Source organism: Ichthyophthirius multifiliis (assembly GCF_000220395.1).
Source record: "Ichthyophthirius multifiliis unplaced genomic scaffold scaff_1120509250402, whole genome shotgun sequence".
In the NCBI taxonomy this organism is placed as follows: domain Eukaryota; phylum Ciliophora; class Oligohymenophorea; order Hymenostomatida; genus Ichthyophthirius; species Ichthyophthirius multifiliis.
This window is the reverse complement of record NW_004086774.1, coordinates 57874-72165: the sequence shown is the minus strand read 5'-3', so window position 1 is coordinate 72165 and position 14292 is coordinate 57874. Positions and strand designations below refer to the sequence as shown.

The window sequence follows — 14292 nt, the reverse complement described above, 5'->3', positions numbered from 1 at the left end:
AAAATTATTATAATAAATGGATTAAATAAATATATAATTATTTATATATTTATTTATATATATATTTATTTTTATAAATATAAATTTAGATAATAAGAATAAAATGTTTTTGCAAAACCTTTTTTTGGTTTTAAAAAAAAAAATGAATAGAATTGTTTTTTTTAACAAAAAAAATACTAAAATTTATATAAAAAATGTGTTTAGTTTATATTATTTATTCAAAATTTTCATAATTTATATATTTTATATTTTCTTTGAAACATTATATATATTTTTTGATTTAAATATTGATTTAATATTAAATAAAAATAAAATATTCAATTTAACAAATAAAATAAATGATACTTTTTTTTTTAAAAAAAAAAAAAAAATATATTTTAGATATATTTTTGTATATTAAAATAAATATAAATTTATATATATATATATATATATATATTTATTTATATATATATATATATATTTATTTACTTTTTTATTAAAATAAAAAAATGATAGATACAGGTACAAAAGCTGTTATGAATTAATTAAAAAGAGCTCGGAAAAGCGGTCATTTATCCTTAATAGGATATGATCTTAATGTATTTCCAAAAGAAATCTAGAACTTTTCTTCTTTGAATTTCGAAGACAATTGGTGGGAATCATGTCCATTACAAAAAGTTGATCTTTCAAATAATTAAATAACTTAAATTCCTGAAGAAGCTTTTATTAATGAAAAAGACATTTAATTAATAAGAATGATAAATAATCGTTTATAGACATTACCATAAACTATGTTTGATTTATAAAATTTAAAAAGTATAGATTTTAGTAAGAATTTAATCGTAAGTCTTCCTCAGAATATTGTTAATTGTAAAAGTTTAGTGGAAATAAATTTAAGTGAAAATAAATTAAGTTTATTGCCTTAAAATATTGGCTTTTTAATAAATTTGGAAGTTTTAAATGTTTCGTTTAATCAATTGAAAGAAATGCCTTGTTTTTTGGAAAGAAATAAATTAAAAAAACTCGATTTGGGGAATAATTAAATTAGTTAAATTTATAAAAATTAATTAAAAGGATATGAAATTTTAGAAAATCTTATTTTGTCTAAAAATGCTATATCTTTTATTGAAAATGAGTCCTTTTTTACTCTAGGAAATTTAGTGAATTTATTTTTGGATTAAAATAAAATTCTGGAATTTCAATAAAATTTTTAAAGCCAAAAAATTGATTAAATATCACTTTCGCATAATAAAATTGAAAAATTTGAGGGTTTTTAGAATATTAAAAATATAAGTACGCTCCTTTTAAATAATAATAAATTAAAATTTTTAGATAAATCGATTATTTTTTGTAAAAATCTTAAAACTTTGGATATTTCAAATAATGATTTACCTGATATTCCTTCCGAAATAGCACTTTTACCTAAATTAGTGAGAATTTAAGTCGAAGGAAACCCTTTAAAATGTATAAAATAATCTATAAGAAATGCCGGAGCAGAATAATTAAAAAGTTATTTAAAATTAAGAATAGGAGACGGTGATATTGAAACTTTAGAAAATTAAGTTTGCGATTAAAAGTTAAAATTTACATAATAAAATAAACACGATTAATATACTATATGGACAAGAGAATTTATGAAAAACAATGAACTTATTTTAAAAAATTAAAACATTTAAAATTTTGATGATGAAAGACTATTTTAATTAATCAATCTTAATCTTTTGGATCTTTCGAATAATAATATTTAAATTTTAAATTAAAATATTGGAAACTATAAAAACTTAAAAGTACTTAATTTAAGTAATAATTAAATATCTTAAGTTCCTGAAAGTATAGTTTATTTATAAAATTTAGTAAATTTATAAATTAGTAAAAATAAAATATCTAATTTTTTGGATTTTGTTTAATCGAAAAATATTTAAATGAATAATTTAGTCAGCTTAGATTTAAGTATTAATAAAATTACTAAAATTTCGGATTTTATTATTTTCTAAATGCCTTAATTATAGATTTTAAATATAGCTTATAATTAAATTTAGGATATAAACGCGCTATTTTAAGGAAACTTAAATAAATTAAATGTTCTGGACGTTTCAAATAATTGTCTGTCAGTTTTAGATGAAAAAATAGGCTATTTTTCACCTTTTTTATCACATATAAATATCGAAAATAATAATTTATTAAATATTCCTACTTGTATGGGTTTTATGAAAATTTAAAGCCTCAAAATAGACGGAAACCCATTCAAATTAATAAAAAGAAGTGTTATAGATAAAGGAACAGTGTCTATAATGGAGTATTTGAGAAATAGACATGTGGGAAATCCTCCTGATGATTTGGCTTGTATGAAAAAAGTTTAAATTTAGTAAATGGAAGTCGAATAATAGAAATAAAAAGAAGAAGATGAGAGAGGAATTTCAGGTTTTTTTTTGGGAGAAAGAAAATAATAATAATAATAATAAATCTAATAATAATAATGGTAATAATAGTAACAATAATAAATGTAAGAATTATAGTAAAAATAAGAATAATATTAGAGTTAATAAAAAAATATATATTTAGATGAAAATGTTAATAAATAAATTGAAATTATAAATTAAAACATTAGAAAATTATAAGGTGAAATTGAAAATAATTATTCAATGAATAAATATTTAATTAATTAAAAAAAAAAAGAAATTTAAGAATTAATTATGTAAAAGAATAAATTATAGCAATGAATTATAATTTAATATTTAAAAATTAAATAAAAAATAAAAGAAAAATAAAAAGATATATTATTTAAAATAAAAACATACATATTGATTTTATATAATATATTTTTTAAATTTAATTATGTAAAATAATTAATAATTTATATAATAAATATTAATTAATTTTAAATAATATAATAGATATATATATATATATATATATATATATTTCTATTATTTTAAATTAAGAATAGTAATTTTTAATATATCATAATATAAAAAAAAATAGTTAATTAAAGTTAATTAAATAATTTTAAAATAAATAAAAATTATAAAAAAATTTGATTTAAAAATAAATTATATTTAATTTTTTTTTAATTATATATAAATTTATTTAATTCAATAGATTTATATATATTCATATATATATATATATATATATATATATTATATATATTTATATATTAATTTTTTTATATATTTATAAATATACACCTATATTAATAAATTTATATACATATATATATATATTAATTATTTTACAAAATTAAATCTTTTTTTTTTTTTCTCTGTTTATATAATAAATATATAATTATAAATTTTAAATTTATATCTATTATAAAAATTTTATAATTTTTTTTTTCTATATTTATAAATAAAAATAATAATTTATTATATTAAATATTTAATAAATTTGATATAATTTTTTATTTATTTAATAATTCTATTTTCTGTCTGATAAGATTTCATTATTTAGGTTTGCAAAATAAATTTAATTATTTTTTTTTAATAGCACTAAATGGTGAAAAAGCTGACTTCGATCCAAATGGAGAATTTATGCGTTATGTATAATTTCCTGGTGAATTTAAAAAGAAAGTGTTTTTAAAATTCGGAGAATCTTAAAAAGTAGTAATGTATGGACTTATAGGATTATTTATAAAAAAGTTATTATTATTATATATTATTTCTTATTTAGAATTATTTTAAAATAATGCATTAATATTTTGATTCATAACTGATGAACCATTAGTAGATAGTAAATTGTTTTTATCTTCAAATTTTTCTCTTGGAGGTATTATTATTTTACCAATCATTCTTTTTTTTGAAATTGTTTCTTTTATACTATCCGAAAGACTTGTAGTTTCACAAAGTTAAGGCGAATGTTCACTATTTTCTTCTTTTTTTAATTTAATAGGTGTTTCCTTTATACTTTCAGGTTTTTTTTTATTTTATGCTTATATTTAGTTTTTATATATTTTTTCTAATGTAATTTTCTCCTCTTAAATAAAATGCATTTATAATTGCATTTCTTCTTGATTTTCGTATATAAATTATTATTAACCTTATAATATTTTCTATAAATGCTCTTATTATTATTTTAATGTTTCCTTATGGATATCTAAAGCATCCGATTTTTAGGAATGAGAGACGGCTTATTGCATTTAAATAAAAGGAGATATTGAACAATTTAAAGGGTCTTATGATATTGTTAAAATTACAATGTTTGATATTATATTTGTTTTTCGATCTCGTGTTGTTTTTTTATTGCTTCGACCTTCTTTTTAATAGGTCGTATATATGGCCTTACATGAAGATAGTTTTACTCCATATTATTCTGAAACCTAAAAATTATTTTTTGTTGTTGTGTATAATATTTTATGTTTTGATTTATATTACTTTTTTAATGTTTTTTGGATTAAGTATTAATTCTTTTATTATTTTATCACGTGTTTCTTGATCGATTTTATTATATTTTTTTTAAGGGTTTTTTTTCATTTATAAAATTTATAAAGCTTTTTTTTTTATTGTATTTTTTTTTTATTAGTTTTTATTTTTTTTGCTCTTTTTAAAATTTATTTTGATTTTAAAAATGTTTCACCTTTTTTTGATTATACAATGAACTATATTTAAATATTAAGATATATTTTTTTTTATGGTAAAAATAATGTTTAAGTGTTATTATTTATTCTTTTTTATTTTAAAAATAATTATTAATTGAAATTAATTGAAAATTTATAATTAAGTGAGATAATAATAAGTAACATATATATCTTATTTTAAAAAATAAAATATTTAAAATATATAAATGAATATAAATATACATATATATATATATATATATATATATATATATATATATATATTTATATAAATTAATAAATATATTTAAATTATATTTTTTATAACAACTAAATATATTATTTCATAATATTTTTTTTTTCTTAGAATTTTATAGTTTTTCTTCTAAATATATATTTAATGCTTTGTTTGAAATTATACTTTTTTATAAATCAATAAATTTGTTATTTATGTTTAGAGATTTTGCAAATACAAAATAATTAATGTTTTTTTAATTTTTATCTTCTCTTAATTTATTTTAATTTTAATTTTTTATTTTATTTTATTATAAATTTACAGTATTATAATGATTATTATTTTTTTACTATTTTTATGAAAATTAAATTTTTTCTAAATTTTAACATAAAAATACTTACCTTTCTCTTAATTTTTTACAATTTCTTAAATAATATTTTTATTTTTCACGTATTTCATTTATATTTTTTTTTATTTATAATATTTCGTTTAATATTATTTAATTTTAATTTTATAATAACAAATTTTTTAATTAATTTTCTTTAATTTTAAATTAATCCTTATATATTTATTAATTTACCTATTAAATATATATTTCTTCAGTTGTTTTAATAAAATCTTCTATTAATTCTTTTACTTCATCATTATTAATTATATTAGATATTCTTTTATAATAAAAAAAATTATATATAAATAAATATCTAAATATATTTATATATTAAATATTAATATATATATATAAAATAATATAAATTTATATATATATTGATAAATATATTACTTAAATAAAAAATTTGAATATGTATCTTTATTTTATCTAGCTATTTTTATTTATTATTATTAGTCATTTTTAATATCTTTTTGTTAAAAATATTTAAAATCTTCTTTTTTATCTATGTTTTAATACATTATTTCTTAACTTAAGTTTTTTACTTAATCTTTAAGTAAATTAATTTCCATAGAAATTTAGTTTTTTTTAAATAATTAATTTTATAAAATATTTTCTTAGCTATTTTCTTTATTATTTTATTATTAATTAAAATTAGTATTATTTTAGTAATTTGATTGATTTTATTATATCTATTTTTCTTATTCTTTTTGTATATTTAAATTATTCAATAATTCGATTTATTATTATATAAAATCTGATATTTGTTAAAATTCTTATTTTATTTATTTAATTTCATTACAAATTATAATCTATATGTTTTTTAATTTAGTAAATTTAAAATAATCATCTTAAAAATAATTTATTATTTAAGAAAATTCATTATTTATTATATTTTATATATTTTCTTGTTTTTAAATTAAGTTTCTTTCTTGATTAAATTAAAAAAATTAATTTTCAAATTAAATTTTTATGTTTTCTAGAATATCTTAAAGGTTTTTCTTTTCTTATTAAATTATATTTATTTCATTTATTAAATAATTGTATTCTTAATGTTTTATTTATTGAATGTTCTTTTGAAATTCTTCCAAATTTTAAACTCTTATAATTTCTTAATTATATTTTTATTCAAGTTCTTTTTAAAAACATTCCTTTTCTTCTAATATTGTTTCTAGTTCGGATAAAAGTACTTCTTGCTAGTTTATTTTATTTTGAAGATAATCATTTTCAGTTTTTTGTATTTGTTCTTTAATTAAATATTGTTAATTTGGATTTTAAAATTATAATTATTATAAAGCATCACATAATTCTTTACTTTTTTAATCTAATTATTAATTTAATTCAAAACAATATTATAAAATGGCATCTTTTTCATTTTAATTTTTTTTATGTTTATTTTTAGTTTCTAACTTTTTTTTTAATTTTTTAATATATAATTTATTTATTTTTTAGTTAAAAAAAACAAAACAAAAAAACTAAAATACTCTTTATAACGCAATTATTCTATATTTATTCATTTTTGTTTTTTTTTATGAATATTAAAAAAAAAAATTATTTATTTTATTAAAAAATATAAAATTTTATTTATTAAAAAATATATATATATATATATATATTATATTTATTAAATATATATATATATATATATATTTATAGTAATAAAATATATAGAGAATAAACTAATTAAAGAAAAATTTAAAATTTAAAATGAAAATTATTAAAGTTATTTAATTTTTATAAATAAAGTTTCTTTATTTTTTTTTAAAAACAGCCAAAAAAAAATAAAATAAATTAATATTTATTTATTTTAATAAAAAAAAAAAAAAATTTAATTTAATTTAATTTATTATTATTATTTTTTTTTAAAATATATAAAAAAATACTTTTCATATAAATATAATTAAAAAAATGCAAGATTCATAAACATATCCTGAAGAAAAATCATCAATTTAAGTATTTATCAGAATTAGACCCCCTAACGAACGAGAAGATGAACAAAATGATCCTATTTGTACTAAAACTGACTCTATGTCTCCAAACACTATATAATTAAAAGCATTTTAATAAAATGACTATTAATCATAAATATTTTCATTTGATTTTGTCGGAAATATTTAATGCTCTTAATTATAAATATTTAATAAAGTAGCCCTTCCAGCAGCTGATAATTGCTTGGAAGGTTACAATGCATGCATTTTTGCATATGGATAGACAGGAGCGGGTAAAACATATACTATTACAGGCGGAGGAAGCATTGAATAGGTATTAAATACAGAAAAAAGGGGTTTATTACCTCGTGTTTTAGAATATATATTCGAGAAATTAGAAACTCGTGAAAAAAGTGAAGAAAACTATTTAGTAAAATGCTCTTATTTAGAAATTTATAATGAGAAAATAATCGATTTATTAATGGATAATGGATAAACTTTATAACTACGCGAAGATTTAAAAAAAGGAGTATATGTGGAAAATCTAAGCGAAAAAATAACTCAAAGCCTATCATAAGCTATAGAAATATTAAAAAATGGAGGGAGAAACAGACATATAGGAATAACTTCAATGAATAGAGAAAGTTCACGCTCTCATTCTGTTTTTTCAATTACAGTTTAATAAAAAGTAATATTGTAAATATATATAAATATTATATATATGTGTATATATGTACATATGTATATTTTTAGATTAGAAATAATAATATAATAATAATGAAAACTAGTAGATTTCATTTCGTTGATTTAGCGGGAAGTGAAAGGATTAAATAAACTAATGTCATAGGAGAAAGATTAAAGGAAGGATGTAATATTAATAAAAGTTTAAGTGCTTTAGGGAATGTAATAAATGCATTAGTAGAGGTTGATAATGGGAGGTAGAGACATATACATTATAGAGATTCGAAATTAACTTTTTTTCTTAAAGATTGTTTAGGAGGAAATTCTAAAACTAGAATTATTGCAAATATTTCTCCTTGTGCTAGTGCTTTTTAGGAAACTTTGAGTACTTTGAAGTTTGCTAAAAGGGCTAAGCTAATTAAAAATAAAGTCTAGATTAACGAAGAAGATTCCGGGAGTATTGAAGCACTTAATTCGGAAATTAAGAAACTTAGATAAGAGAATTTTTAGATTAAATAAATTTTGTAGTAGTAATAATAATAATAGGTAGTTAGTATTGGGAAAAGTTGCTATAATAATAATATTTTAAGTATTAAAAGTGAGGTATATTTTATCTTATACATAAAAATAAATAAATTTATATATTTATATTAGAATGAAAATTAAGAAATTAATATATAAATGCAAGAATCTGAAGAATTATGTTAACATTATTTGGAATAAGCCTATGATGTAGAATAATAAATGAATTATAATTTAGGATAGAAACAAGATTAATTATAATAAATATTATAATATATATTAGTTTTTTAGAAAAATGAGCATTAATATAGGAATATAATTAAACTTTAAGGGTTCAAAATATAAAGACTGGAATAAGTTTTAAATGATAAAGGGTTCTTTGAGAAAAACGAAAATACTTATTAACAATTAGAAAGAGATTTAAACTAAAAATAAATATAAGAACTAAGGAATTTAGTTGATAATTAATAGTACTTTTCATCTTTATGTATTTAAAATATCGCTTTGTAGAAATAAGTTGAGAAGATTAAAGAACCGGGAAGGACTATATTTAAATAATTAAATGAGAATGTTAGTCTATTATAAAAGATTTTAAAAAAAATCGAAAATAATATAGAATAAAGGATAAAACTTTAACCAAGTTTAGAAAATATGAGGAATATGGAAAAGATGTGTGAATATAAGGAAAATATGTAATTTTAAGAAGGAAAAATAAAAGAATTATAAGAAAAAATATAAGAAATAAATAAAAAATAAGAGGAAGAGTATAGTTTTGTAGAAAAAGAGAAAAAAATATAAACTTTATAGAAAATTTTAGATGAGAATTCATAAAATTTCGACATTTAAAAAAATTAATTTCAGGAAGAAATCGAAATTTTAAATTAAACAATTTCCTTTTAAGAAAAATAAATTTAAGAATATTTAAATAATAATAAGGTTTTTTAAAAAAAATAGGACGAAAATAATGAAAAAATAACTTTTTTATAAAATAAAATTAATTAATTATAAAGTTAATTATTAATAGGAAAAAGTTAAGATTTTAATTAATTTTTCGAGGAAAATTAAAATCTATAATAATAATTAGAAGAATTTAAAAAAAAGTAAGAAATTCAAGAAAATCTAATTGTTGAGAAAAATAAAGAAAATGAAAATTTTATTCAATAAATTAATCAAAAAGAAGAAATTATTTAAAATTATAAAGAAGTTTGGGAAAGTTAAAGTCAATATATTGAAAGTTTAAAGGAAAAAATAGATGATTAATAAAATATTATATAGGATATGGGAGAATAGATTATGGAAGTGAATAAAGAGAAGCAGTTTTTGGTAAAAAACTATGAAAAAGTCCAGAATTAAAATGATTTAGAAGTTTAAAATAAGCTAATCTAATTAAGAATTGATTTAGAGGAAAAAATAAATGTATTTATGGTTGAAAAATAAGAACTTTAGAATAAATACGAGGAAAAAATTTGCTTTTTAGAGAAAGTTAATGAGTAATTAGTGAAAGAAAAAGATAAAGAAGTTGATTTTTTGAAAAAAAATAAGCAGTTATAGGAATTTTTAGATGAAAAAAATGGATAATATAATAAAATTAAGGAATAATAAGAGAAATTATAATAAGAAATATACTTTTAATAGGAAAAAATATTAAATTTAGAATAAGAAAAAGAGAAATTGAGGAGAAATTTATAAGAAAATGGGCTTAAAGTATAAGAAAAAGAGAACGAGATTTCCGGATTTAAATAGAAAATGGAAAAGATGAATGAGTTTTCGAATTTTCAAAAGAATAAAATTGAATAAATGATGGATTAGAATGAAAATCTGAAAATAAATATAGAAAAAATGAATAAAGAAAAATAAAATATGGAAAGTTAATTTTAATAAAATTTAAAGGAAGAAATTTAGACTGTTTAAATGGAAAATAAGGTCCTTTTAGAAAAAATCGAAAAAAATAATTAAAGTCTTTAAAAAAATATAGAAGATAAAGATAATTTAATATAAAAATTAGAAAATGAGTTAAAATAAATTGCTATTTAATAGGAAAATATTTTAAGGGAAAATTCCATTATTTTCGAAAAGGAAAAAAAAGAAATTCTAAATAATTATAGGGAATAAAGCCAAAAGAAAATAAATTAATTATAATAATAAAATTAATAATAGATTAATATATTTTAGGAATAAATTAATGGATTAATCGAAAAAAATTAAAAACACTAACTTCTATTAGAATAAAAAGACTCTATTATTGAAGAACATTAGGTTTTTGTTGAAAACTTAGAAAAGGAAATTATTGAACTAAAAAAAGATAAAAAAAACTAAGATGAAAGTGCATAATTAAATGAAAAAAAAGAAGAAAATAAGGTATTAGTTTTATAAATTAATAATTAAAAAAGGGAAATTTAAAATAATTTGTAAGAAATTAATATATTAAAGTAAGAAATTTAAAAATTATAGAGTAAAAATGTAGAAATATTTAATAAAAAAGAAGAAATTTTCAAAATAAAAGAAGAAATTTTTTAAAAAAATTAAATTTTGGATAAATAGAATTTAGATTTTTAAAAAAAAAATTTAGAAAAAGATTAACAAATTTCAAGTTTAAAAAATTAAATTTAGTAAAAGGAAAATATTTTAGAGGAAAACAATTCGAGCTTCCTTTAGAAAATTTAAAGTCTTTTAGGACAAATCTCAACTTTGGAAAATTAGATTAAATTTCATTAAAATAAAAATGAGGAATTATCTAATAATAAATAAGAAAATGAAAATTAGTTAAGGAAATAAATTGAAAATGTATTTTAATCAAATATACATGAACTTAATTCTTAAAATAATAAGCTTCTTGAAGAAATACATGGGTGCTAGTAAAAACTTTAATAAAGCGAGCTAAATGTATTATAATTAAAAGAATTAATAAATAATTTTAGTCTGTAAGTAGGATATAAAGATAAAGAAATTGTTAATCTTGCATAAGAAAAAGACTAATTAAATGATAAAATTAAAAAATAGGACAGTAGAGTAAAAAATCTTAAACAATAAATCGAGCTTTTTAAAAATATATAAGAGGAAAACGAAAAATTAATTCAAGAAATAAAATAATTAAAAGAAGTATAAATAAATAAAAATATATATATATATATATAATATATATATATATTTTTATTTATATAATAATTTAGAGTGAATTAAAAGAATAAAATGAAACGAAAAGTAGCAAAAAGTAAATCTTAAATTTACAGAATTAGATAGAGTTTTTATAAAAGGAAAATAAAGAAAAAGAAGTTTTAAATAACAAATTATTATAAAAACTATAAGAATTTAAAAATGAATTGACTAAATAATAAAGCGAGTTTGGAAGTGTAAAAGAAATGGAAAAAAAAATTGAGAAAGCAATAAGATAAATTAAAGAATTAAAAAAAGTTATTGAATAGAAAAATAAAGATATAGAAAATATAAAGAATACATAATATAATGATTATGAAACTAACAATTCTTAATAAAAAACAGTAAAAAGTTACAAATATTATATTAATTTTATAAACTTTATATTATAATATAAATAAATTAATTTTTAATGATTTTTTTAATTTAGGATTAAACATAAAATAATAATAATAATAATTAATAAATGGAATAATTAATGCAGGAACATTTAAAGACTTTAGAAGAAAATTAATTGTTAATATTTTTTTAATTTTTTTATTTTAAAATAAATAAAATATAGATTAAAATAAAAAGAAAAAAATTGAAAAAATAAATATATGATATAATAGAAATAACAAAGATGTTAAATAAAGAAAAAACTTAATATTTAGAAGAAATTGAAGGCTTAAAAAAAGACTCAGATTAATTAAAATATAAATATTAGGAAAATAATTCTGATATTAAAAAAATTAAATAAGATTTAGAAGTAAAATTAAAAATTTGTAATTTTTTTTTTTTTAAAAATAAAATAAATAAAATAAAATTAGACATAAATTAATGAAAATAAAAAAATGCAAGAATTTATTATTTAAACAAATAATATAATTTATATGAATTTTAGTGAATAAAAAAAAAATTCAAGTTCTATAGAAAAATAAATGATTGCAGGCGTAAAATAAATTATTTAAGAATTAATGGAAAAAGATAATTAATTACATATATAAACTAATGAAATAGATTAAAGCAAACAAAAAATAAATGAATTGGAGAAAAAATATAGTCAATTAAAAATTTTATATTAATAAAAAGATAAATATGCTCATAATTCGTCAGAAAGACAAGAATAAAATTATTAAATGAATTAAGTTAAACCGAATCCTAGTTAATTTAGAAATATAAATTCTATTAATATAGATGATAAATAAAATAATAAATATAATAAATGATTTATTCTTTGTTCTTCTTTTTTATTTTATTTTGTAAAAACAAAAAAATTAAATTAAATATATTATTATATATATTTAAAATAAAAACAAAAAAATCTTTATAAATATATAAATATATATATATATATATATATACATTAATAAAAATAATAGTTTTATTTTGTTTAATTATAATAAAAAATATTATATAATTCTTTTTTTATTTGTTTTAATAATGTTGTATAATTTTTTTTTTATTTATTAATATTTATTTACCTAAAAAAAATATAAATAAAATATTAAATGGATAATTATGCCAAAATTCCATTAAATTAGAATAAAATATTATAAAATTTAGATGGATAATTATATCCTTAATATTTTAAATGTTAAAAATGCTTAAGAGAAAATGTAAGCTAAGTTTATTCATATCCAAATACAAATACATGGATTTGGGCTATCTTATTAATACCTATTAGTTGTTGTTGTTTACCATTTTTTTTTAGAGAATGTAATTCAGTAGTACATTATTGTTCTTTTTGTTAAAAAAAAGTTGGATTTACAAGATGATAATAAATAAATATATTTATTTATACTAATATAATTTAAAATAAATTATTTTATTTTTTATATAAAAATATATGTTAATTATTAATAAGAATATTTTAATATTTTTTTTTTCTTTATTATATATAATTATGTTTGATTTTTTTTTATTTAATAAGACAACATTCTCATTTATAAAGATTACAATAATTTTTTTTTAAATAAATAATATTTAAATATGTTTTTATTTATATTGAAATATAATTAATTGCTATTTTATAAATATTCATATTTTATATTAAATATTTATATATAAATATATAATTTATAAAATATAATATAAATTGTATATTTAATATGAAATTAAAATTTTATATTAAAAAAAAATATAATATTTTAATAATTAATAAATATATAAAAATTTAATAAATTTTTTATATTAAAATTTTATTAAAGTCATATTAAAGTTAATATAATAATTTAATTTTTGTTTTAAAAAGAAAATTTATTAAATACATGTATATTATATATAAATAAAATATAAAATATTAAAAAATAAATTAAATATAACATTATATAATATCAAAAAATTGAGTATATACATTTAAATTTTAATTTTTGTTATTAAATTATATAAAAATAAAAAAATTATATTATAAAATTATTGTTTTTTATTATTTTCCTACATAAAAATATATAGTATATAGATGATATTTTGATTAACATTTTATAATTATATTAAACTTATTTTTCATAAAGCAATACATAGATTTTTACATATTATTTTTAATCTTTTGATTTTTTATAGACATAATTCTTAATCATTTAAATAAGTTAAATTTGTTTACAATTATAATTTATAAGTATAAAATATAACAGAATTATATTTTTTTATTAGATTAGATTTTATATTTATTAGATTTATTACTAGTGATTATATGTAAGTCTACAATTTTATTCATTAACTTGAATATTATTACGCTTTTTTTATGTTAACAAAATTATTTAAATGTACTTAAATAATATCAAAGCTTGTTATATCTATGTATAAAAAAATAAGCTATTATTAATAATACATAATGATTTGATTTTAAGAGTTAATCATTAATAGATTTATT

At 15.5% G+C, this 14292-nt stretch overlaps 2 protein-coding genes across 2 annotated transcripts, besides 27 other annotated features; one reads left to right on the top strand and one right to left on the bottom strand. All coding sequences in view use genetic code 6, as the record gives it.

The window, feature by feature from the left end:
* Positions 1-29: 29 nt before the first annotated feature.
* Positions 30-76: a microsatellite.
* Positions 31-69: a microsatellite.
* Positions 38-71: a microsatellite.
* Positions 43-81: a microsatellite.
* Positions 82-414: 333 nt separating this feature from the next.
* Positions 415-463: a microsatellite.
* Positions 464-862: 399 nt separating this feature from the next.
* Positions 863-896: a microsatellite.
* Positions 897-1821: 925 nt separating this feature from the next.
* Positions 1822-1856: a microsatellite.
* Positions 1857-2424: 568 nt separating this feature from the next.
* Positions 2425-2483: a microsatellite.
* Positions 2484-2793: 310 nt separating this feature from the next.
* Positions 2794-2882: a microsatellite.
* Positions 2868-2904: a microsatellite.
* Positions 2905-3084: 180 nt separating this feature from the next.
* Positions 3085-3206: a microsatellite.
* Positions 3207-3887: 681 nt separating this feature from the next.
* Positions 3888-4611, bottom strand: IMG5_072010 (hypothetical protein; the record flags this gene model as incomplete). The annotated part of the gene is made up of 1 exon (XM_004036686.1): positions 3888-4611. Exon 1 carries the CDS (start codon positions 4449-4451, stop codon positions 3888-3890), a length of 564 nt encoding a protein of 187 aa, XP_004036734.1. The 5' UTR covers positions 4452-4611.
* Positions 4470-4513: a microsatellite.
* A 154-nt stretch (positions 4612-4765) lies between the features above and the next one.
* Positions 4766-4826: a microsatellite.
* Positions 4781-4854: a microsatellite.
* Positions 4855-5453: 599 nt separating this feature from the next.
* Positions 5454-5546: a microsatellite.
* Positions 5547-5576: 30 nt separating this feature from the next.
* Positions 5577-5622: a microsatellite.
* Positions 5623-6693: 1071 nt separating this feature from the next.
* Positions 6694-6756: a microsatellite.
* Positions 6752-6812: a microsatellite.
* A 253-nt stretch (positions 6813-7065) lies between these two features.
* Positions 7066-7891, top strand: IMG5_072000 (kinesin motor domain protein; the record flags this gene model as incomplete). The annotated part of the gene is made up of 3 exons (XM_004036685.1): positions 7066-7168; positions 7304-7773; positions 7844-7891. 3 exons carry the CDS (start codon positions 7066-7068, stop codon positions 7889-7891), a joined length of 621 nt encoding a protein of 206 aa, XP_004036733.1.
* Positions 7892-8995: 1104 nt separating this feature from the next.
* Positions 8996-9043: a microsatellite.
* A 1636-nt stretch (positions 9044-10679) lies between these two features.
* Positions 10680-10732: a microsatellite.
* A 9-nt stretch (positions 10733-10741) lies between these two features.
* Positions 10742-10801: a microsatellite.
* Positions 10758-10810: a microsatellite.
* Positions 10811-11403: 593 nt separating this feature from the next.
* Positions 11404-11436: a microsatellite.
* Positions 11437-11704: 268 nt separating this feature from the next.
* Positions 11705-11751: a microsatellite.
* A 997-nt stretch (positions 11752-12748) lies between these two features.
* Positions 12749-12784: a microsatellite.
* A 460-nt stretch (positions 12785-13244) lies between these two features.
* Positions 13245-13303: a microsatellite.
* A 175-nt stretch (positions 13304-13478) lies between these two features.
* Positions 13479-13526: a microsatellite.
* Between the last annotated feature and the right edge of the window lie 766 nt (positions 13527-14292).